The following is a 24,238-nucleotide window of genomic DNA, read 5'->3' on the forward strand; positions in this document are numbered from 1 at the left end:
ACATTTTGTGAAACCCTATAATTTGTGAACATTTACTGCACTGCCAGTCAGACGCTTTTAAACACCTGGAGGTCCTGATCATGATGTCATGAACAGAACAAAATCTTAAACTAGTGTTGATTAAAAGCATTTTGCAGATCTTAACGCTCGAGCAAATTTCCAGTTTGGGTTCCAAACTGGACCCAATTAAACCATTGGCATTTCTGCAGCACTACAGCTCTGTGCATTGGCTCAGGTTAGCTTCCAAAGGAAAAGAAAAAGTTTTTTTTTTTTTTACAAAAATGCTGCAGATTTACGGCGTGCACACGATCAAATCAGAATCTGATCACTTTCTCGCTTCATAGCAGATTGTTCTTGCACCTACACATTCGGTTCTGCTCACACACACTAAACACTGGGGAGACGGAATTGTTCGAGAGTTATAGACATGCAAATTATTTTTAGTCTGTTTAAAATGAGCCCAAACGTTTTAATCCATTAACTTAGGGTGCTAAAACTTTTGACTGGCAGTCAGCAGAGATCACAGAATGGAGAAATCAGCAATTCAAGCTTCATGCGGATAGAAAGAGAGAGAGAGAGAGAGAGAGAGAGAGAGAGGAAGTTAAAATAAATTACATTATTTGCATAGGAATGAGGGAATACAACAACAAAATAAAAGTTAATTAAAAAACATTAAAGAAACTTGGTCTTTTTTAAAAAAGAAATCTCCCAATAATAATAATAATAATAATAGTTTTTGCATCCAGGTGAAAATCTTTATTATTTGCACTCAGTTTAGTCTCAGGCTAAGTTTTCATTTACTTATCATTTAGCTAATTCTCGCAGTTTATTGCACATGCTAGCATCCTAGCTGTAGGTTCTTACAATATGATACTTAGCCTAGCTTGCTAGTGAATTTGGCTTTTAGTATTCAAACAATATAATAAACTAGGGTAATGCTAGCGGGCTTGTTAGCAGTCTTTTCTGTTCTATATAATCTAAACGCATTTGTTAGCCAACTTGCTAGCAAGTTAGCTAACCACAGCATATTGGTTTACATAGTATGAGTTAGCTTAATGTTAGCTATTTAGTAATTAGTTAGTAATTCTCTTTACAGAACAATTACGCATATGCTAGAAAATGTGAATACTTTTAATACATACATCGTGGCTCTGTCTAAATTCTGTAATTTAATAATATAACATTAAAATTAGCTAGCTTGTTAGCAAAGTTGCATGACTACAGAGGTAGCATTAGCACAGTTTTGTGTTTAGACAGCTGGCTAGCTCAAATAGTGTTGCTAAATGAGGGTGCAAATGTTTTTTTTTTTTTCCCTTTAAACTTAAAATAGTTTTAGCTATTTTCACCTGTTGCTAATTAATAATACTAATCATTTAAATACTAATAATGGGACGTTTCTTATCGCTGGGTAATGCTCACGTTTATGATTTTCCTGTTATTTAATACTGCATTAAATCAGCGAGGTGTGTGTGGAACATACGGCTCAGAACGTGTGTGTGTGTGTGAAGGACAAACAAGGCACAGAGTGACGCTGGGAAAGTTTTCATACTGCATCGTTTCTGACATTAAAACAGGAAACACACAATGTATTGTGTGTGTGTGTGTGTCTGTGTGTGTGTGTCTGTTTTATTCCACTTATACTGCACAGTTTATGCACTAAAGTTCATTAAAATGAGTAAATGTGGGAAATCATTTGTGTGTGTGTGTGTGTGTGTGTGATCCTGTCTTTTTCGAGCCAACCCCTAAACTTAAAATATGAATAAATCCCTCACCATTATTCTCACATGATTCATTAAAATGATCTCGATCAGGACCAGTCTGTTCCAGAGGTGTGGTTCTTCCTCTTCTCTATTTTTGTCCTTTCTCCTTTCCTCGTTGTTACTTGTTACTGCCAGTGCCGAGTCCTGGGTTTTCCTGTTCCCTGCTGTGTGGCAGGCTTTTCGGGTCTGGAGAAACGTCCACGTGGGCTTTCTGGTGAGTCAGAGCTCTGCGTTTGTGACTGCTGCGTCTCCTCTGCGCCGGAGATTTCCTCTGAGCCGCAGCGTTCTGAATCAACAACAGAAATTTCAATTTCAGTCCTGGCCATGATACTTACATTTAAAACGCACAAAAAATCAGAAGAATTTAAAGTTAAATCAATAAACACATCTCATCGTGCTTGTCTGTTCTGATCCCATATGTTCATATTTACATCACTCACTCTCTTACTCATCGTCCATACCACTTTATCCTGTATACAGGGTTGCGGTGGGCCTGGAAACTTAGGGGACGAGGCGGGGTACATGTTGAGTGGGGTGCCAATCCATTACAGGGCGCACACACACACACACACACACGCTCATTCACACACTATGGGCAATTTGGGGACGTTAATTAGCCTAATCTGCATGTTTTTGGACTATGGGAGGAAACCAGAGTTCCCGGAGGAAACCTACCAAGCACGAGGAGAACATGCAAACTCAATGCACACAGAGACGGTAATCGAGCCTGGCCGGGAATCAAACCCAGACCCTGGAGGTGCAAGGCGACAGAGCTAACCACTACAGTATGTTTAGAATAAATTTAGTTAAATTGAAAACAACTCGTATTACACCTGGTCTTTTGTGACTGAAAACAATTGCTAAGATATATTCCCAAGTTTCCCCCTGGACAGAGAGACTTTACGAAACGGAAATTATTAAAATTTATAAGCGTAAAATGTGTTCGTACTTCTAGATCACTCAGTCGCTCCTCGTCATCCAGCTGGATGGACTGCATGAGAGAAAACAGATCCATTCTTCCACTTCTGCTGGGACTCGGGCTCACCTGAGGGACAAAAACAAGACAAGACACGTTATTTTTATTACAGTGATGTTGAATCCTGCGGTTTCTCGTATCGCAGGACAAGCTGCGCTGATTATTCGAGACAAATTTGATTGTCTCATTCGATTCTGGCTAATCTTTTTCTTTGAGAGAATTAAAGTAAGGGAGACTGCTGACAGAACGAGTGATTATCATGCACGTTAAGACTGGAGCGCACTCATATCGAGTTAAAATTAGATGTAACAATAAACGCATAAACTGTATGTTGCTCTTTAATAAGTAAAACACTCTTATAGTTTTAACTCTGATTCAACGCAACACCATGTTGTTGACATTCCATCGGCCTGGAGGGTACAAAGGTGACGGTTCATACCATGTCACTGTCCTGGATGGTGATTAGAGGGTTTGTTGTTTCTTCTTTTGCATCAGGGAGAAGACCAGACACTGAGTCAGTGAACACCTGAGAGAGAGAGAGAGAGAGAGAGAGAGTGAGAGAGAGAGAGAGTGAGAGAGAGAGAGAGAGAGAGAGAATCAATAAGGTGAAATTGATTTGTTATTAACGATATCGTTAACTGTAGTACAGGGTGTAGTTACATCTCTCGCCTCATCCTCATCTGTGCTTTCTTCTTCTTCTGGACTCGGCACGTCATCGTCTTCATGCTCATCGTCTCCTCGCTCTCCCTCTCCCTCTCCCTCTCCCTCGGCATCCCGCTTCTGCGCCGGTTTATTCAGTGTCTCCGCTCTGGACTTGCGCTTCCACAGGGAGCTGTGCCGCTGTTTACTGCAATCACCAGGATTACAATCATTTTTAAATACATTTTTTATTATCTTTTTTTTTTTTTTTTTTTACAAAAATCATGGGTAAATGAATAAATGTAAAACCATGATAAAAAAACATACATTTTTGTTCATAAATAAATAAAAGACGGTCTGAATCATTAAGGCAAAATAAATGAATAAAACAAAACAAACTCCGTTTACTTCCTACAGAGCTGAACTGTAGAGCTCGCTAGAGTCCAAAAGCTGTGTGTGTGTGTGTGTGTGTGTGTGTGAGACCTTGCATTGAGGATGCCGCTGTAGGTTTGGAGCTGCCTGAGGAAGCCGTCGTTGGGCTGAACGATGGGTCTGCGCTCCCTCACGTGGTTCAGCGCCTCCTCCAACGTCCAGCCCTGCTGCTTCATCAGGAACGCGATGACCGTGGAGGCGGAGCGAGACACGCCCATCTTACAGTGCACCAATACGGACTGGCCGGTGTTCCTACATCAACACAACACAGAGAAACATCACGAGTACGTCACAGCATCCTGGGGCTCAGCGTGGAGACGAAGGTGAGGTTTGGGATGTCAAGTGTTTATAGACGCTGATGATCAGAATTCTATTTCAATTTTTTTATTTAAACTAGTTTTATATTATTCTGACCCAGAAAAAAACAAACTGCTTCTTTAATAAGACGAAATCAATAATCTGTCTGATTCACACTTAATACTACTTGACTGATTGATTGATCGATAGATAGATTTACTTACCGGGCTTCGCTAATGAACATGTAGGTGTTATTCCAGTGCGAGAGCAGATCCGTGGACTCCACGTCGTACACTCGGATATTCATGTAGGTGAAGGATTCTGGGAAAAAGTTATCGATCTCCATGGTGACGTTCAGGATGTAACCCACACTGGAATCGCACACACACACACTCAGATAGTTGGTTAAACCATCTAACATTATTATTTGCTTTATATTCAGTGTGTAAGTGTGTAAGTGTAAGTGTGTGCACACGACTGTATAGACTTAGCGTACTTGTTTTTCTGAAGCTCCTCGAAGTTAGCTGCGTTCCACTCGGAGCCCTGTGAGGAGAGCCAATGATATCGTTACTGTGATAAGAAAGTGTCGTGCGTTACAAAATGCTAACTAGGACAATTTCAATCTGAGCTAAAGGTGAAATTATTCAAAAACCTGTAATCTAAATAATTAATATTGTTAGAATGTCAGCGTTCAGTGAGGTCTGGTGTAGCACGTTCATCTAATCAGAATTTTCAGTGATTTACTAAGACGTGTAAGCGAGCTGGACCCCGTGATGATGTCATTAGTAAAAAGAATGATGTCATAGAACAGCCAAGAGGAGATGAGAGGCATGCCGCGATGCTGAGCGTTACCAGGTAAAGGTAGTCTAGGATCTTGGACGGTTTGTCCATCTGAGCCATGGTGACCATCATCTCATTGTCAATGTACTCCTTATAGTTCTTCATGTCTAAACCGATCCTTTCCTCTAGAGCAGTTCGAACCTGGACACACACACACACACACACAGATCATTAAAGGTGTTAAATGAAGAAAGAAGCTCAGATTCTTTCACAGAAACATTTATATTATAAAATCCTCCAAAGACTAACATGTTTATATTACATGGAAGGAGTCTCCAGTTTCAGTGCTGATCTAAAGCTGTAACCTAAACATTTCTGGCATGAACATAAAACACAGGATGTGTCGTTCCTTAGTGAATAAAAGAAAAACATGAAATCTCCGTGTTGATAGAGGATTAAAATCCTTCACTGTGAGGAGAGTAACTCCGCCTCGAACATCATGACACCGTATGTTTCACTCCGTACTCTCCACACCTTCACCTTCCACAACACGGGTTCCTTCCTTTCCGCACCTTCACCACGCCCCGTTTGCGTACCTCTTTAGAGGTGATGTTCTCCAGGTCCACTGTTCTCATGATGTCTCGGAGCTGGACTTTGATCTCTCTCTCCACTCTCTCTCTCTCCGTGCTGTGGCTTTTGGTGTTCTTGCGCACTGACTCCAGGCCCATCATGGCCTTCCACTCGTTCACACACTGCTGGTCCGAGTCCGTGTTCTGTTTGTAGTGCTGAGCCCAGTCCAGCCCGCAGCCCGGGATCACCGCGCCCTTCACCGCGCGCTCGCAACAGCCGTGCAGCGCCTGGAGCACGGACCTGCGTGCACGGACATATCCACACTTAAATTATAAATCTAATCTTTAGGAGATATTTATTTATTTATTGATATATATTTTTTTTATTTGTTTTTTGTTTGTTCCCCGAAAATAAAACTGTATTTTATGTAAAATAAAAAATACATATAAAATGAATATTAAAAGCATTTATTTATTTATCCCTTAATGGAAGTCGCGGGCAAAAGTTTGCACACCCCATCAAGTTTCTGAATGGGAGAAACAAACCTTTACCTCTATATTACAATTAATGTACAAATCATCGGACTTCAGGATTCTGAAAATAAAATGTGGATATACAGTGGGGCAATAAAGTATTTATTCAGCCACCAATTGTGCAAGTTCTCCCACTTAAAAAGATGAGAGAGGCCTGTAATTTTCATCATAGGTATACCTCAACTATGACAGACAAAAAGCCACGTTTCATCTTCAATGCCCTTGCTGATGGAAGGAGGTTTTTTTACTTAAAATCTCACGATACATGGCCCCATTCATTCTTTCCTTTACACGGATCAGTCGTCCTGGTCCCTTTGCAGAAAAACAGCCCCAGAGCATGATGTTTCCACCCCCATGCTTCACAGTAGGTATGGTGTTCTTTGGATGCAACTCAGCATTCTTTCTCCTCCAAACACGAAGTTCTATTTTGGTTTCATCTGACCATATGACATTCTCCCAATCCTCTTCTGGATCATCCAAATGCTCTCTAACAAACTTTAGATGGGGCTGGACAGGGGGACACGTCTGGCACTGCAGGATTTGAGTCCCTGGTGACCAAATACTTAATTAACCGAAAGATTTTTAATTAGTTCATTAAATGTCCTACAATGTAATTTTCTGGATTTTTTCTTAATTTTAAGTTTCTTATTTTGTCTCTCATAGTTGAGGTATACCCATGATGAGGCCTCTCCCATCTTTTTATGTGAAAGAACTTGAACAATGGGTGGCTGACTAAATACTTTTTTGCCCCACTGTATTGTCCAACAATAGAACACTCGCACTTCAGGAAAAATACATTTGTATCGTGAGTAAGTCATTTTTATTACCAGGATGTGTGGGGGTACAAACCTTCCAAAGTCCAAACAATAAATCCAGTCTGTTTACTATAGAATAAAATTACTAAATAAATGTTTATTTATTTTTTTTTGACAGAGAAAAGGTGCTCTGTGTTTTTTTTCTCTCCGCCTGATCAACAGTAATAAAAGTTTTCACGCCCCTGGATTCACCAGACTTCCGTAATTATTTTTTGTTGCCATGGCGATAGCGTAAACAGCTTGGTTGTGAACAAAAGACTCACCACATGGTCTGAATAGACACAGGTTTAAATATCCTCGTATACTCTGCAGACGTCACGCTGAAGCCACTGAGGAGGAGAGACAACGACGCGTTACTTACAGCAGATCTGATATCACAGCCAGTGTGTGTGTGTGTGTGGCTGCAACAGTAATATTAATCATTACAGAAACACATCCAGTCATGCACTCGTTCTATTTATACACACGCGAACACTCCGCACAGTCCAGTGGAATGTAGCTCTGAGAGTAAAAGCTGTACGTTTCTCTAGGGCCCAGCTTGGGTTTGAGCTCTGAACCCGATAATTAATGTGACCTGGGGATCAGAACAGTGCGGTTTTATACCCAAGTCTGAAATGTACAGAGGAATATTTTGTAGATTTGGCAGAAACACACAATGTACTCAGGGTACTTTTACACTGCTCTGTGTAATAACACAAATCTGTACGCATCACGCTGAAACACACAGCTGTGGTATAAGGTAATGACATCAGGGGCATCAGATGAAGTGGGCTCTCGCCGTCACACCCGCTGACCGCAGGGGAATCATGATGCAGCAGGTGTGTGACGATATCTACCGAAGCTGTGACCTCATGATAAAAGTGTCGTGCTCAGTTCAATCGTGTCATAACTAAGGATGCACCGAGTGAGAAATTCAGCGCTGATACAGATGCCGATGATCATTTGGCCGATTCTGATGTTTTCTTGTTTGGTTACATCTCTTGTGTGTTTCATACAGAATACGTTCTCACGTGAACGTTGTAAACATTAAACGTTTAGAAAATGTGGATATACTGTAATGCTAAATAACACCACAAGGTGGCACACCTATTGTTCTGTAATAGCAAATTAGAGTTGAAGAAGATCGTTACACCGTTGCTCTAAATCAACCTCCACCCTGATTATTGTCCTCCGTAGCGAACGGTGTAGAGAACTGTACTGTCGTGGAGACTGGACTCGTCTAGACAATGTTATTTTGTGAGAATAAAAGGTACAGTGTGGAGCGAGTGGTTGTCTCTGTGCTAATCGTCTATCCTGGGGCTACTGCTAAGTCCCGGCTCTTCCTCATTCCTACACCGTGCCAGGTTAAAACGGTAACAAAAGGGGCTGTGTCGATATCGAGTGGCGTTATAGCGCTAGTGATTGGATCTTTTCTGCTGAGTAGATCAGATCAGTGTTGACCGACAACATGGAAGCAGCGGAAAATTGATCAGAAAAACATTTTACAAGTTAACACGGTGTCCATCATCCGATACAGAGAGATTCATTATAACCGATCGGTTTGAGCTGATCGACCCCTAATGTGATCTGTGAGTCTGTGTATCAGGGCGTCTACACACACACCACGCTAACCAAAACTCATCAAACATCAGCAGAGGTTCAAAGCGATCTCTCAGTCTTACCCGTCTCCATCCAGAAAAACCTGAGTGTCGCTCCATATGGGCAGAACCAGGCCGATAGTGCAATCCTCACTGAGAGAGAGAGAGAGAGAGAGAGAGAGAGAGAGAGAGAGCGAATAAGAGATAAGATAAGATAAACCGGAAAACAAGGAAGCGGTTATTGATAAGGTTTAGACGCGAGTGCAGATAAGAATGTAGCGTGAAGGACCTGTTCACGTTTGGGAAGTCCATGCCGAGCAGAAGACTCTCCTCTTTGCGGCTGGTGGTCGAGACGATAATTAAATATCTCACTCTGACGGGGTTTACTGACTCCAGACGGACAGCCTGGAAACACACAGCAAGGCGATCAGCATTTTAACCCCTAATTAAATATTTATTAACAAAATCCAGGTCCAAAGATCTGGACACACCTCATATCATATAAAAATGTTCTAAGTCACAGATCGGTTCATTTTCTGCACGAGGATGACGGATAATATTTTTATTTCATTTTTTTTACTTGTAGAACTTAAATACCGCTGCAAGCAAGGAAACCTCACCTCTGGTCTGACATGTAACAATGTTCAAGATGTCCAACAATATTTCATTATTAACCTGAATGCAGTAATCAGGCTCGATTATTCTTCTCTAATGATGTTTACACACATGCTTTCTTTATCCACTATCATTTAAAAAAAGAAAGTACCAACCTCTTTTAAAAAGTATATTATATTATATTATAGTATAGTTGTATAGGGCTACTTTTTTCATCTTCTGGCTTGAGCAGGTAATGAAAATAACTGTCAAATGTTATTAAATTGTGCAGGTATAACCGAGTTACAGGACATGTATTATTATTTATTTTGTATTAGAGTGGGCGGGGTTTCAGCACTGCCTAGGCTGGAGTTTGGGAGCATGATCTGGCAACCCTGCTGAGCACAAAGTGAGTGTGCACGTGAGAGTGTGTGTATAGGTGTGTATTTTCTTTTGCTCAGGAAGCGGCCCAAATATAACACCAGTAAAATTGTAACTCGCCCTCTGGTGGTTAAACATTGCAATCAAGCTGCGCTGGAGGCAACCCCCCCCCCCCCAAAAAAAACAGTGTCTGAGAGGGGTGTGTATTTTCTTAAGCTGTCATGAAAAAAAAAAAAATTCTAAATCCAAACTCTATTAAGATACTAATTTTTTACATAAATTGTTGGAAAACATTATCATACATTCTGCTTTAAGTTGATTAGATTTAATGAAACACCTAATCAAAGGTGCTTTGTGATATTTTTTTAATTAATAGAACTCGTCGATGTCTCACCAGTTTGACGGTGTCTTCAGGTCTCAGTCGCGAAATCATAGCATGTAAATGCTTGCTCTTGTTATCGGAAGCTCCGCCTATAAGCTCTTCTTCGGGCGTGGCTTCTACATGTGGCCCCTTCCTCGCTCCTTCCTCGAGTAAAAGCACCGCGCCTCCGACAAAGGCGAAGCTCTCCCTGATGGGAAGAAAACACAAGAAAGTCATTTTGACAACAATTACAATTTAATATCTATTTAAAAAAAAAGAAGACTTAATATCTGTTGATGTGTTTTACAGAGCACTAACACTGGAGGCGCCGTCATCTAAAACAGAAACAAAACAGGATCATTTACCTTTTCTGAAGTCTCTGTCGTCTTGTAATGGCTTCGTCCTTAAACAAAATAAAAGCGTTTAATTAAGAAGGGCAGCGTGACGGCGGTGTAAAGCTCAATACAGGAGAAATAAGAGAAGAAATTTACCAGAAACAACCTGTGCTTGAATTAAAACATTTACAGATAATAAATGCGTTTCAGCTGCGATGCAGCGGCACTTTAGTGCTTTTTAATGCTTCTACACCTGAAACCTCACCGCAATCAGAATCGCCAACATCTGATCCAGGTCCCTGCTGTAACTCGTATACCCGCATTGCATTCTGGAAGAATTGAAGCTAGACGATGCTGCCGCGTTCACACTAGCAAGTGACGAAGCACCTGAGTCACACTGACTGTTCACACTGCAGTCTAAAATGTCCCGAATTTGTAGTTCTGCTTCAGTCTGAACACCACAAATCACATGACTTCCAATCTTTACAGTCCTGATTTCAGGCAGATAAAGTTAACGCTCCCTCTTATCACTAGATTAGCTTCTCTTTCTAGCTAGCTACATCTAAAGCCTATCACTTACAGTAGTTGCTTGGCTAGCTTTCCATTATCAGAGGACTCATTCAAGCCCATTGTTCATGTTTGACGGGATACAGAATTAGACCTGAACTTACACATTAATGCAGGTTAATAATTAATCATTAATCACTGCTAAGAATTTAACCGATTTAAATTGTATAAACCGATAGCGTCTGCTCAGATCAGTAGCTCTGTATAGTATCGATTATCTGGTACGCTACACGAGAACACACTCACAATATCGGACGTTGTGTTTATTGATGTTCTGGAAAAGAGAGAGATGATCAGAGTTTATCAGGCTGTGGCCAAGTTGATTGATTTGTGCCAGATCGGGTGTTTTCTATTAACTGGGCTACTTTTATTACTTGTTTTTAGTTGTTTTGAGGTGTAACCAAAATTAGGCTCATTTTAGTAAAAAGATGTAGGCACACACACTACCGTTCAAAAGTTTGAGCTTTATTTTCTACATTCAACAACAATACTGGGGATTTCAAAACTATAAAATAACACATATGGGATTAGGTAATTACATAACAACAAGAGAAACAACAGTTAGTTGTTATTTTAAGACACAGAGGTCAGCCTTTCTGTAATAGTTCTTGCAAGAACAGTATTGTGTCAAGTGCATTTGCAAAATCCGTCGAGCACCATAATGAAACTGGCTCTCATGAAGGCCGTCCCAGGAGGGCGAGACCAAAACCTACCTCTGCCACAGACGAGAAGTTCATTTAGAGTTATCAGCCTGAAAAATGACCAATTAACAGCACCTCAGATTAGAGGCGTTATGAAGTCTTTACAGAGCAGAAACATCTCACCATTAACTGTTCAAAGGAGATTAATGCATTTTTTGGACGCCTTCAGCATTCCTTTACAATGTAGAAAGAAATAAAAGTCAGGAACCATCATGGAGTTAGAAAGTGACCCCAAACTTTTGAACGGTAGTGTAGATAGTTGAGATAGTTGTATTTGTGTGCTGATTCCATTTGAGTGTATTTACATGCGTGTCTATTAGAGTTGAGGGACCCACTACGATTTGATTCAGTAACAAATTCACGTATCGCCACACTAAATCCAGAATCGATATTTTATAAATTAGTTTTTCATTTATGCATGTTTGCAATTGAGGTGGTAACCTGTTGCAGTTCCTGTATGGTCCTATAGGTGGCACACTTCAAACTATTCTATCATTTGCAAAGTTTGTTGAGAGAGAGAGAGAGAGAGAGAGAGAGAGAGAGAGAGTCGCAACTCTAATCGACACCGAGGTGTTGTGATAATATCGGACCAGGCGCTCCACCTGGTGATTCTTGTCCCTGTTACCTTTATACCGTGTGTGTTACCGAAAGACTCCGATAGGGCGAAGACCAGAGAATTTAATCAGATGATTTTGCATGAAGTAAACAAACATGGTGACACTCTGCAAACCTGGTAGCACGTCTCCAAGATACTTAGATCTTGTGGACACTTAATTAACCTTATGAGTTAATTTCTGTGCACAATTTACAATTTACACTTAACAAACACACGTTACACAGGCGTCATGCGTGCATGGTCACTGAGTTAAAGGAAGTACATTTAAGCACTATGAATAATAATCTTTGCAATTAATCCGCAGTTCACATGCTTGACAAACCGTGGGGAAGAGATCTGGACGCATCATGGATCAGTGGATCAACTGAGCTCCGCTACACCACTGTTATTATTGCTTTTCTCTATTATTATTATTATTATTATTATATAATTTTTTTTGCTTAAATTGGACTTTATAAAGCTCCTACTAGTCTCACAGAATTGAGATCATCATCAGAAAAAGTACATCTTGTTCCTGTTAGTAATGAATGATTAATCGATAGTTAACAGTATTTAACTCTTGATTATTTAAAAGGTGTGAAATTTGCAACCACTCTGCACAAAGCTGAAAAAAAAAAATCACTTTACACAGAACAGAAACTTTTGCACGTCAGTGGTGTGAACGCAGGGTGACACATCAGCATCGAGCCAACAGACCACCATGCATTTCACAATTATTTAATATAAACGTCTTTTAATGTGTTTAAGTGTTTTTTTTCCTTTTCTTTAGTAATACAACAGAGAGAGAACTAAAGACATGAAAGGAAAGTGTGGTTACTGACGTCATGACGTGCCACCAAGGAAGTGTGTGTAAAAGGAGATAAGGGAACACACTGAGAGACGGAGAAGAAACCAGAGGCAGGAACACGACCTGTTATGTGACTGACATGTCCAGACTGAGAAGCGAAAAAAAAACGAGAAAAAAAAAACGAGAGCGAGGACGAGTACGGGCGTGTCGAGCCCTGGTGCTGTAACACACGGTAAATCCTGCAGAAGTTCACTCAGTACGGTTTTATCACCGTCATAACGTGTGTGTAAATACTTCCGGCTTATTGGATTGTTTTCTTACAAATGTTACACAAGCGTCGCTACAGATACACACACACACACACACACACACACACACACACACACACACACACACACACACACACCTACACACACACACAGAGGAAAACACACAGGGTTACAACATGTGTCGAATTTCTCAACATGAAATGAGTACATACCAAAGAGAAGTGCCACAAACGAGCCGAAAGACTGAAAGAAAGAAACAAAGAACCAAAAAAAGCATGAAGCAAAGAAAGACTGAAAGCCTGAGGAGGGAAAAAAGACAGGAAAAGATGAAGGGATGAAATACAAATGTATGCATCACTGATTCATGCAGCATGTTGTGTATTAAAATGCAAAAGATGTGCTTAGGTATGTAGTGAAAAAAGTGACAACAACAACAACAACAACAACAACAAGAAATGCAACAACATGTCCGCTTACATCTGATCTCCACAACAGAGCCGTTTTTATTTCATCAGTTAATTAAAAAGAAAAATCCGCAAAACTGCAAACGGGACACGTGTAAAATATAAGAAACATAATAATGAAATACAAATGCAAATTATTTTCAAGTGTCAATTAAACATCCAGAAACAACAAAATGTAAAAAAAAAAAAAAAAGCAGTAATGTAATAAAATAAAAATGTGGCGATCACTTTGAATGGGTGTGGCCTGAAATTCTAATTACACCCTAATGAGCACTTGATTGATAGCACCGTGCCTGAAACTCCGCCTCTACTAACACCAGAGCAACTAACAATCCGGAGTCAAGGGTTAGACTGGTAACTAGGTTAGACTGACACAGTACGTTCCCAAGATCCTATGTTCCAGACACACACACACACACACACACACACACACACACAGTATTTTATCCAGTTTATTTCAAACCAGGCCTCAAAAATGTCAAACATTTTTAAATAAAACCATTGGTAATCGATTTATCTGCTTTTAAAGGTCTATATAAATTATTTCATCAAATAAATAACTGGTAGCTTTGGAACATAGTGTTCTGGGAACACCGGAACCTTTTTTGACACTCCACTGTGCTCCATATACTGTACATCTGGGGTCACATGACCCTAGGAATATAGGGATGACCCCGGGTTAGATTCCCTTTGCTAGGTTAACTTTCACTACTAATTACATTAGATTTCGCTCTTGCATGCTACGTCATCTCTAGCAAGTTCAGGTTTAGCTAGCTTTCACTTGCTACGCTAGGTTTTGCTCTCGCTAGGCTAGCTTTTGCAAGCTAGAACATCTTTAACTCGTAACATTATGTACACTCTCTTGCTAGATTAGCTTTCACTGGCCATGTTAGCTGTGCATGCAAGGTTAGCCTTCTAGCCATCTTTCTTTTTGCTCAAGATTCTTTTGCTAGCTTTTGGAGTTAGCTTTCGCTTGCTAGGTTTGATTGCTCGTGTTAGGTTCGCACACAATCCTTTCCTCGTTAAAAGCTGACCTACAATACCTGACAATAATTAGCTTTCATTTACTAGGCTAATCTTCCACTCCAACATTATGCTAATAAGAAAGCATGGATTTACAGTTAAGTGCAAAGGTTTGTGCCCCTTTAATCACCATGAATAGCAAAAAAATAATATCAATTAATATTCTGTATCTCTCTAGTTTCTAACTCTACAAATAAACACAATTCCAAAAAGAAAAGAAAAAATTTGCCTATATGATAGAAAGGTAGAAGGACAGAAGGCCTGGATATACAAGCGTTCTGAACGTTTATGTCACATTATGAAGTCTTTAAATGAATTGTGCACAAACATTTTATCTGCAGGACGTGCGTCTCTAAGCTGTGTGTATTTGTAGCACACTGCATCAACCTAAATATGATATTATGATATGAATTCTGATATAATCATGAAGTCTTCGTTAAATAAAATAAAAACAGCTCGTTAGTGGAGGCGTAACGTCCAAACTTTGTGTAAGCACATTGCTGTAGGACTCACAGGCGCTGTGGAGACAGACGGTGATCTGTGCAGAGTCAGTAACGCCATCCCGGCTCTCGGCTCACTGAAACACCGCTCGGGTGAGGCGTGACTGGTGCCAAGGTGTTTACACGCCAGCTGAGGGACGACACAGGTGAGACAATCAGCAAAGAAAAAGCATTTACAGTGAAGCACATTGTGTAATCTAAAAATCCTGATGATGGTGTAATTGGAGAGCCGAGGACTGTACGGACCTGTCAGGGCAGTTCATTAGGCGCACATGAGCTGGCAGACGTTACCTGCCTCACGTCACCTGGCACACGTTACCTGGCACATGGCACTTGTGTGGAATCACCTGGTGAACTTAAGCCTGCACACTTCACCTTACGCACCGTGTCTCACTTCTCCTGGAAAGTTTTTTCATGTCACCTGTCTTACATCAACATTTCTACACATCATGCTCCTTACAAGACCTAGTTTACCTTTCGTGCTTCACCTAGCCTGCTTTACCCGGCGAGGGCACACCGGCATTTAGCAATAAAGCTAGTCGAGACGTTGTCCTCTACTTCTGCTCTCGCCCCAGTTTAAGCTAGTCTGTGCATTCTGAGCAGAGAGTGTGTGTGAAATTTGAGATGGTGATGCAAAACCTTCCTGCATGTTTGCTCTGCTAACAATGTTTACTGTTGAAACGACACACTGCTGGAAGTGTCAGCTTTCCGTCTTATGTTGTTCTTCAGTGAACTGACAGTGAGTTCAGCAGACACCGATAAAAGGAGAAGGTGAGTTTATTATTAAATGAATCCTGTCCAACCCGATACAGCATTACACTGCGACACAAAACCTGTTCCATTTTACTGACATATACATCACCATACTCTGGAAATCACAGACTATATTTATGGTACAAAATATACTCACAATATTCCAAGCCACACTTGTGTCATGACTGGCAATACTCGCTACACCACCACAGACTACACTCACAAAACAACCATCCATACTCACAGCATGGACCATACTCGCAAAACCGCCGGTCATACTCCACACTGCTGCTGCCAGCGACTATACTCCACAACATCAAGGACTATACTCAACAGTATATTAACATAGCGGTCTATAATCCAGATATTGCAAATCACACTCACACACACACCACTCACAATATTCTACACTATACTTACAAACACTTTACTCACAATATTACTGACATACCTGACTGTCTTACACAAAGTACACTCCCACTATTGCATCATCATCATCATCATCATCTACACTCCACAGTACTGCAAAACACTCCGGATATCACAGACAATATATGCAATAATTATATGTCTATTATATGACTTCTTTCCTTTTAATTAACCATCATCACATCTGAAAGTTGGTCACAACGTCCGATGATGACATCATGCTGGTCAGTTACCCCTGTAAGAGGTTGGAACCTTTCTTAAGGCAGCAACGCCTTTGACCACAAGCACCCCCCCACCACACACCCTACAGAGGGAAACATCTAACAGCTGGAAAGGGTCGGGGGAATGAACCCAGTACGCCAGGAGGAAACCCACTAAGTTTGAGGAGAACATGAGAACCTAGCCCAGGTGAGAGTCCTGGAGGTGTAATGCAACTGATCTAACCGCTACCCAACATCTATGCTATACCTTTTATTTTCACCCTTGTCACACTCCTCCATCTCCTAGGTCTGGTCAGTATTGTATAAAACTCGAGATTCGATATGTGACCAGTATCTGTGTCAAACCTCAAATAATCTAATGCTGGTTTAAACAGTTGAACCCATCCTCTCCTCCCTCCCTCCCTCCCTCTCTCCCTCCCTCCTCCAGTGAGGTGTTCACACCTGAGCAGGTAACAGACTCCACATACCGCACATTCCTCCATTCTGCCCAACTCCACTAACACACTGTAACGGAAGCTCCAGGGTTCACTTTCATGCCCATGCAAACGAGTGCTGGATCACAATCACGCAATCACCAGGGTTAAGCTTCACACAACCGCAAACACAAACACAGGCGAGAAGAATCTATACACACTCCATATAAGGCGCTTCATTATGTAGGATTTATGATTAACATTATAATGAAGACGTCTCCTCTGATGGTGCATTTCTGGTTCTGCCCCATCTCGAGTTCTGCCCCAGCTACGCGCATTCCATTCCCAGTTCCTCAAAACGCGCACGACGCAAACCCGCCGCGAGCGCTCATTACCTGGTGTGTGTGTCCCCCAGAGAAAAAGAAAAACCGGCAACAATGTTTCCTCTGCGGTGAATCAAAAGGGAGAGACGCTCGCGGGCTCTGGCGCGCGCCGAGCTCGTGCTGTCCGACTGGATGAAAGTTCTGCGCTGGGGAGAAGAGGACAGGAGGAGGAGGAGTGAAGATCGAGTCCTGAAGCAGGAAGCAAAACACAGCAACAGCAGGCAGTGCTCATACTACCGCACTTACACACTCACACACACATACTGTGTACACACACACTCCTGTCTACACCACACACACACACATATATATGGGCTGTGCGCAATGACAAACACACTACCACACCCAGCAGTGTACACAGGACTACAGACAACCCGAGCTGTTGTGAGGTTTAATCCCCCCGAGTCCCAGCTTGCACACTAGCGCACTAATAAGTATATGAGTGTGTGTGTGTGTGTGTGTGTGTGAAACACTCCGGGGCTTGAACGCAGACGCGTGGCCTTAAATGGAAGAGGCGGATCAGGAGGAACGGGTTCTCTATTAAAGGGCCAGGAATACACACACTACATCATGAGTGGAGCATCTTAGAAACTAATTCTAATTTACGGGGGAAAAAAACAGCAAAAACGATTAGACATTTCATACAGCCAAGGGTTATGTTTATTATAGTTTTTAACGTGATTGTATTGCGCATGCGTAGTGAACAAAGGCGTGGAAGGCAATTTATAATAAATAAAAAACTCACTAAATAATAATAATAATAATAATAATAATGTCATGATAATGCATCAGTAGTATAGTTTGTATTTGAAGTATGCAGATTATTCTTATTCTTATTATTGGTGATGGTGTTCTTGAAAAGAAAATTGAAAAAATAAAGGCATTTTAATAACTCATTAGTATATGGTATATTTGTACTTATAACTGTAATTATTCATGTTTATTTATCATTTATTTGTTTGAACATGTATTTGTGAAACAAGTAACTAGTGCACATATGGAATACATATTTATACATGTTTAAAAAAATTAAATGACATAAAATCTAAATGTCTGCCTATTTATCCATATATATATATTTATTTATTTATCCTGTATTTATGTTTAGATGTCTGTATATTTATCTTGTCTTTGTATATATTGTATATCTACAGTATCTGTCTGTGTATATACTGTATCAGTCTGTCTGTCTGCACTACTCCTCGTCACCACAGGTCTGACTGCACGTGTAACCGGAAGTGCTCTGTGTCCCGGTGTTACAGCGTTTCCGGTCCGGTTTGCACCGAGGATTCTGACCCACAGCGCAGTGAGTGAGAGAGAGAGAGAGAGAGAGGGGGGTTTATGTGCTTTATTTCTTCTGTGTGGTTTGTGACACCCTGTGTGTGTGTGTGTGTGTGTGTGTGTTTCTGCAGGGATGAGTGCGAGTCCGCTGATGAAGGTGTTTGTGAGCCGACGGATCCCTCAGGAGGGAATGAAACTACTGCAGAAATCCGCCATGTGCGCAGGACACACACACACACACACACATACACACTCTCTCAGAAGTTTTTGCTCCGGGAAATATGAAGTAGTTTCCAAACACCAGATCAAAGAGTGCTGAGTCATTATCACCCCATGACGTCATTCTAATACACACAGTGCTCAGGCAGTGATGGATTCATTATTACAAATTTAATTAGGGCCCAAGTAATATGACGTCATAGTGGGTAAAGGTCCTCTTTTTCCCACGTGATGCCCTTCTGCTTCTTCTCTTCTTATTTACAGTTTCCCCTTTAATTAGTTATATATAACTAGTGTTAGTATAAAATAACTAGTGTGACTGTTGAGTAAGTGTAATATAACTAGTACAATAAATAAAACATTTGTCTGTTTAGTGCAGATAGTGTAATAAAATTGAACTACAGTAAAACCTCGGATTGCGAGTGTTCCGCAAGACGAGCAAAGATTTTTAATTAAAAAAACGAACGACTTGAAAGTCTTGGTTTACGAGCACCAAGTATCATGTATCACGCAGGCGCTTCTGATTTTTACACCGAGCGTCACGTGATCACAACTGAGCCAACGTTTTTTTTCTCTCTTGCTCTGTGGAATTGTGGGTAATCGTCTCCCCTGCTGCGTCTTAGTGCGAGTCACAAACATATTTTACTTTGTGTCTGTATGCGTGTCTACAGTGCGCGTGTAAAGCAAAAGCAAGTCTCATTAGAGAGGTTAAAGATCCATTTTCTCTGCTCAAGGCTCATCCTGCTTTTTGTGTCTGTGTGCATGCACGTCATTGGACACCGTGCCCCACACACACACACACAAACCGACCCCTCCTACTTTCGCCTTCACAGACACACAAACACACACTCTCTCTCTCTCTCTCTCTCTCTCTGCTCTACACAGGAACACTGCTCTATCGCGATTCTTTTCAAAGGTAAAGTGCAGGTTAATTTGTTTTATTTTTACTTTATATTTTGTATTAATTATTTTTATGTATTTATTTTTTTGGCTGTGGCACGAATAATTTGAGTTTCCATTATTTCTTATGGGAAAATTCGATTTGGTTTATGAATGTTTTGAAATAAGAGCCACTTCCGGAATGAATTATGCTCATAATCCAAGGTTCCACTGTATTATAAATCTAATGTAGCTATATATGTATCTACTCTGGCTGTTTAGCTTCCATATTCTCTCATTAAAAAAATGTTTCCGTCTGAGCTGTGATCCACGAATGTACCCCTGTCTTCAGTTCTTCATCAAAAGTGACTCTGTGTCCTTGTAGTTCTGCTTTCAGGGAACCAAACAGGTGAAAGTGATCAGGACTTTAGTGAGGACGCTTTAACATCTCAGAGTGTTGACAGTTTGGAGCAGAAATGTGCAGACGTGCATTGTCACGTGAGATCACGACGCCCTCGGATATCAGTCATCTGTGTTTAATCTGACGTTTAGTCCTTAGCTCTTCAATAAGCGTCTCACTTTAACGAGCACTGTTGATCATTCGACCTTTTCCTTGATAATGTTCCAATACTTCTGACCCCTCAGAATCCCTGAAAACTGGAAGCGTTGATGAATTTTCCAGCTGATGGTCGACTTTTGAACTTTTTCTCGGTCGGTGTTTCCATTTCATACTCTGCCGTTTACTTTCAGACTTGTGATGAATCCGTGTCTCATCATCGGTAACGATTCACTTTAAGAAAACCTTCACATTCTTCAGAGAATTGAATCCACATATTGGGGGCAGATTTTCAGATACCTCTGTTTCAACACCAGGTCCACCTTCAGACCACAAAAACAAACCTGTATTATAAACCATTAATATAGTTTGTGTAACCATAAGCTCGATTGTGATAAAATATTAAATAACTCTCAGACTATAACGTTTATTATCTTTTTTTTAAAATCTTCAGTTTCTGCGAGGCAGGGCTTAGTGGGATGTGGTCACACCTGAGCGGTGCAAAGGGAAAATGTATTCTGGATCCAGTTGTTGTAATAAAGGCTCCATAATAATCAGGCGTCATTTATATTCCGACTTGATTTATTAATGCATTATTAATAATATTTATTTTATTTTTCTGTTGTTGTCTCAGATGTAAGTTGTTGCTGTGGGACTCGGATGAACCTGTACCGCGCGCGGAGCTGCTGAAGCAGGTGGAAGGAGCTCACGGCCTGCTGTGTATGATCCCGGACCGGATCGACGCTGAGGTTCTGGATGCAGCAGGTGCGTGAACTTGTGCTCCTGTCTCTGTGTCTGTTTCTCTTTCTGTATGTGTGTGTGTATGGGCCGGACGCGCTGGCCTGGCCTTCACCACCATCTCGAGGAACGAGGAATGAGGAAGTTAGACAGTGTGGAGCGAAACGCGTCAAAGCCGCTTCCTCTTTTAATGCAGAGCTTTCAGTCGACTCGCACGCACTGAGGTCCTGCAGAAACAGGAAGCGTCTTGTGAGAAACGCTGCTGCGACGTGACAGAGCTGCACCGAGACCGCTCAGAGTCCGTCGTCTAATACCAATAAGAGCCTCTGCGTCGGGCTGTGAGGCCAAAATAATCAACAGCATAAGGTGATGAGGCTGTGATGAGCTCTTATCATGAAGCTGATTAATTTTCTATAACAGCGTGTTTTAGAGGGTGTGTGTTCCTTTTATACACAGCATGTTAGATCATTTCTCCATTTCTAAGGTTAAATTAATAAGAATATATATTGATATTCAGCAAAAAGTGAGGATATGAGTAAGGTGTGTGTGTGTGTGTGTGTGTTCAGGACCCAACCTGAAGGTGATCAGTACCATGTCTGTGGGCTTTGATCACCTTGCCATTGACGAGATCAAGAAACGGTGAGGAAAACTCCAGGAAATTTCAGAAATGATTGTGATTGGATCATAGAAAGGAGGCGGGGCCTAAACTAATGCTTCATTTCCATTCTCTTATGGATTCTCCAGATGTTCTTCTAAAAGAGCTGGTTTGTCTGTCTGTCTGTTTATCTTATTTTTCATCCTGATTCAAGTCCTCTGTCCATCTCTCTCTCTCTCTCTCTCTCTCTCTCTCTCTCTCTCTCGGAGTTCTGCAGTTGATTAATTTACATAACATGAAAAAAATCTCTATCCCTCTTTTCTGGTCCCCTCCCCCGCCCTCTTAGAGGTATAAGGGTAGGCTACACCCCTGACGTTCTGACTGACGCTACAGCAGAACTGACGGTTGCTCTGTTATTAGCCACAGCTCGCCGCCTACCCGAGGGCATTCAGGAGGTCAAAAGGTCAGTGCAGGAACCATCCTCCTGATTTATGATGAAAATTAAAGATACTAATTAACTAACGAGTAAATATTATGGGATGTCTCTTGATGTGTCAGTGGAGGCTGGAGCTCGTGGAAGCCCATGTGGTTGTGTGGTTACGGTCTCTCCGGCAGTACAGTGGGGGTGATTGGCCTGGGGCGTATAGGTATACACACACACACACACACACACTAATAAGAAGACAATTTTTAATAATACTATTTTTTATTAAACCTGACAAAATTTAAATACAGTATTACAGTCTACAAAAATAATGGCACCATTTAAGGAACTGGACAATGTACATAAATTACACATTATTACAGTGAATTCTTATGGGTCAGCTTTTAACCTTTTCTTAATTGAACCATATTTTACTTTAAAAAAAATAAAAATGCATTTCAAAAGTATTGACACCCTAAAATTAGTGTTCAAGAATTGGCCCTATTTTTGAAATCTCCCAGATTTATTCATGCAGTGTTTTAGCTCTGGGGTCGGATTTTTTATTTATTTATTTTTTAATATAAAGAAATTACATAACTTTTAGGGTGCCGTAAAACTTTTGCTAGGGATTTGATAAATGTGTTTCAGTGTGTTACAGTTTGAATCTTTGGGTTTCGCAGGTTTGGCCATCGCACGCAGGCTGAAGTCGTTCGGTGTTAAACGGCTTCTTTATTCAGGACGGCAGCCGAAACCGCAGGCTGAAGAGGTGGAGGGGGAGCACGGTGAGAGACGAGACGAGCACCGGTGGGGGGAGACGGAAAGGAGGAATTAGATTTATATTCGATAGATACGGAAATACAAAGAACATAGTGACTGATTATCTCTGTCTCCTGTCACTCTCTCTTTGTTTCCTGTCTCTCTCCTGTGTCTCTCTGTCTCCGCCCCTCAGTGCCGTTAGACACGCTGCTGTGTGAGAGTGACTTTGTGGTGGTCTCGTGCTCTTTGACCCCTGACACACAGGGTCTGTGTAATAAAGACTTTTTCAGTAAAATGAAGAACACTGCCGTCTTCATCAACTCCAGCAGGTGAGCACAGTGTAAAAGTTTTGGCACGCTTTGGCTATAAGGACATAGAAGTGCACAAGTATAATACATCCTCCTGTTTCCTGACACGTTTCTGTTCTCACTGATAAACTTGATGTTTCTTTATCCAACACTTTTTATCCATATCTTTAAATCTAAAGGTGATTAGAAAAACCTGCACAACCGACAAGCCCCACCCCCTTCCCAAGTGATATTTATGTATTTGTGTATTAGAATCTAATTGGCTGTTTAATATTATGACACAATAACAACTCAGACTTTTATTACTGATACACACTCTTCTTCTTCTTCTTCCTGTAGAGGAGCGGTTGTGAACCAGGAGGATCTGCTCGAAGCCCTCACCAGCGGTCAGATCGCTGCAGCGGGACTCGATGTGACAACGCCCGAGCCGCTGCCGACCGACCACCCGCTCCTGCGCCTCAGAAACTGCGGTCCGGATCACCCACATTTATAATACAGATAAATATTCATCTGTAAACATGAGCGCTTGTGCCAAGTGTTGTAGATTTTATTGATTATGGCGCCTCACAGTGGTCATGCAGTATATTTTATTTCGAATGTTCGATCATTTTATTAAATTGTGCGCATTATTTAGAAGAATAACAGTACAGACTTTTATAAAGGCTGAGCAAATGTAAATTCAGAATTAGTCTACAAAAATATTGACTCAATACAGTATATCCTAAATGATTGAGAAATATTTAATATAACTATATTCTTTATTAAACCACATCCTTGCATAATAATTATTTTGATTTAAAGCATTTTATTATAATGGAAAACATTTTATTTCCTCATTTAGCGTTCTTAATTATAACTGATCTTGCTTTTATTTTGTTCATCTTTTATTTTTATATACACATTCTAGTCCTCGTACTGTTCTTGACATTTTTAAAGAAATCCCTCATCAGGGTTCTTCAGAGCGTCTTCTGTTCAATAGTTTGTAATAATTGTGTGAAATTGAGATTTTCCTCTATAATAATCTCCATTTCATGTCTCTCTTTTAGTGGTTCTCCCTCACATCGGCAGCGCCACGATCTCCACGCGAGGCGTCATGGCTGAGCTCACGGCCCAGAACCTGCTGTGCGGCCTGACGGGTGACGCCATGCCCAGTGAACTGCAGCTGTAGCGCCTCCCAGTGATCACTCCTCAGACCAGCACTCCTCCCATAGCGTCGCGGTCCTGCAGGCCGCAGGGTTAACTCCATTAACTACTGTAGAGACTCATTGTGATAATGATTAAGATTAACATTCAGTGTAAAGTTTTT

The 24,238-nt window shown here is 41.1% G+C and overlaps 2 protein-coding genes across 4 annotated transcripts; one reads left to right on the forward strand and one right to left on the reverse strand.

The window, feature by feature from the left end:
• Window positions 1-1,591: 1,591 nt before the first annotated feature.
• On the reverse strand, window positions 1,592-17,594 carry si:ch211-203d1.3 (protein phosphatase Slingshot homolog 3). 3 transcript variants are annotated; one of them, XM_053505338.1, is made up of 16 exons: window positions 17,189-17,594; window positions 14,991-15,107; window positions 10,081-10,118; window positions 9,749-9,923; window positions 8,669-8,784; window positions 8,464-8,532; window positions 7,066-7,131; window positions 5,481-5,754; window positions 4,957-5,085; window positions 4,601-4,647; window positions 4,329-4,475; window positions 3,859-4,059; window positions 3,406-3,583; window positions 3,176-3,262; window positions 2,710-2,805; window positions 1,592-2,046 (listed from the first exon to the last, which is right to left on the reverse strand). In XM_053505338.1, exons 2-16 carry the CDS (start codon window positions 15,036-15,038, stop codon window positions 1,879-1,881), a joined length of 1,839 nt encoding a protein of 612 aa, XP_053361313.1. In that variant the 5' UTR covers window positions 15,039-15,107; window positions 17,189-17,594; the 3' UTR covers window positions 1,592-1,878. The 3 variants fall into 3 exon arrangements, with proteins under 3 accessions (XP_053361313.1, XP_053361310.1, XP_053361312.1); XM_053505335.1 differs by having other exon boundaries at window positions 3,397-3,583; window positions 17,189-17,591; XM_053505337.1 differs by lacking the exon at window positions 17,189-17,594 and adding an exon at window positions 15,224-16,747 and having other exon boundaries at window positions 3,397-3,583.
• Window positions 17,595-18,376: 782 nt separating this feature from the next.
• Window positions 18,377-24,195, forward strand: grhpra (glyoxylate reductase/hydroxypyruvate reductase a). Its single transcript, XM_053505339.1, has 10 exons — window positions 18,377-18,482; window positions 18,589-18,673; window positions 20,746-20,876; window positions 21,416-21,488; window positions 21,791-21,907; window positions 22,003-22,091; window positions 22,549-22,650; window positions 22,818-22,953; window positions 23,272-23,402; window positions 23,979-24,195. The coding sequence occupies exons 2-10, from the start codon at window positions 18,591-18,593 to the stop codon at window positions 24,098-24,100; spliced, it is 984 nt and encodes a 327-aa protein (XP_053361314.1). The 5' UTR covers window positions 18,377-18,482; window positions 18,589-18,590; the 3' UTR covers window positions 24,101-24,195.
• Window positions 24,196-24,238: the final 43 nt, after the last annotated feature.

The sequence above is a fragment of the Clarias gariepinus genome, chromosome 10 (assembly GCF_024256425.1).
Source record: "Clarias gariepinus isolate MV-2021 ecotype Netherlands chromosome 10, CGAR_prim_01v2, whole genome shotgun sequence".
Taxonomy (NCBI): Eukaryota; Metazoa; Chordata; class Actinopteri; order Siluriformes; family Clariidae; genus Clarias; species Clarias gariepinus.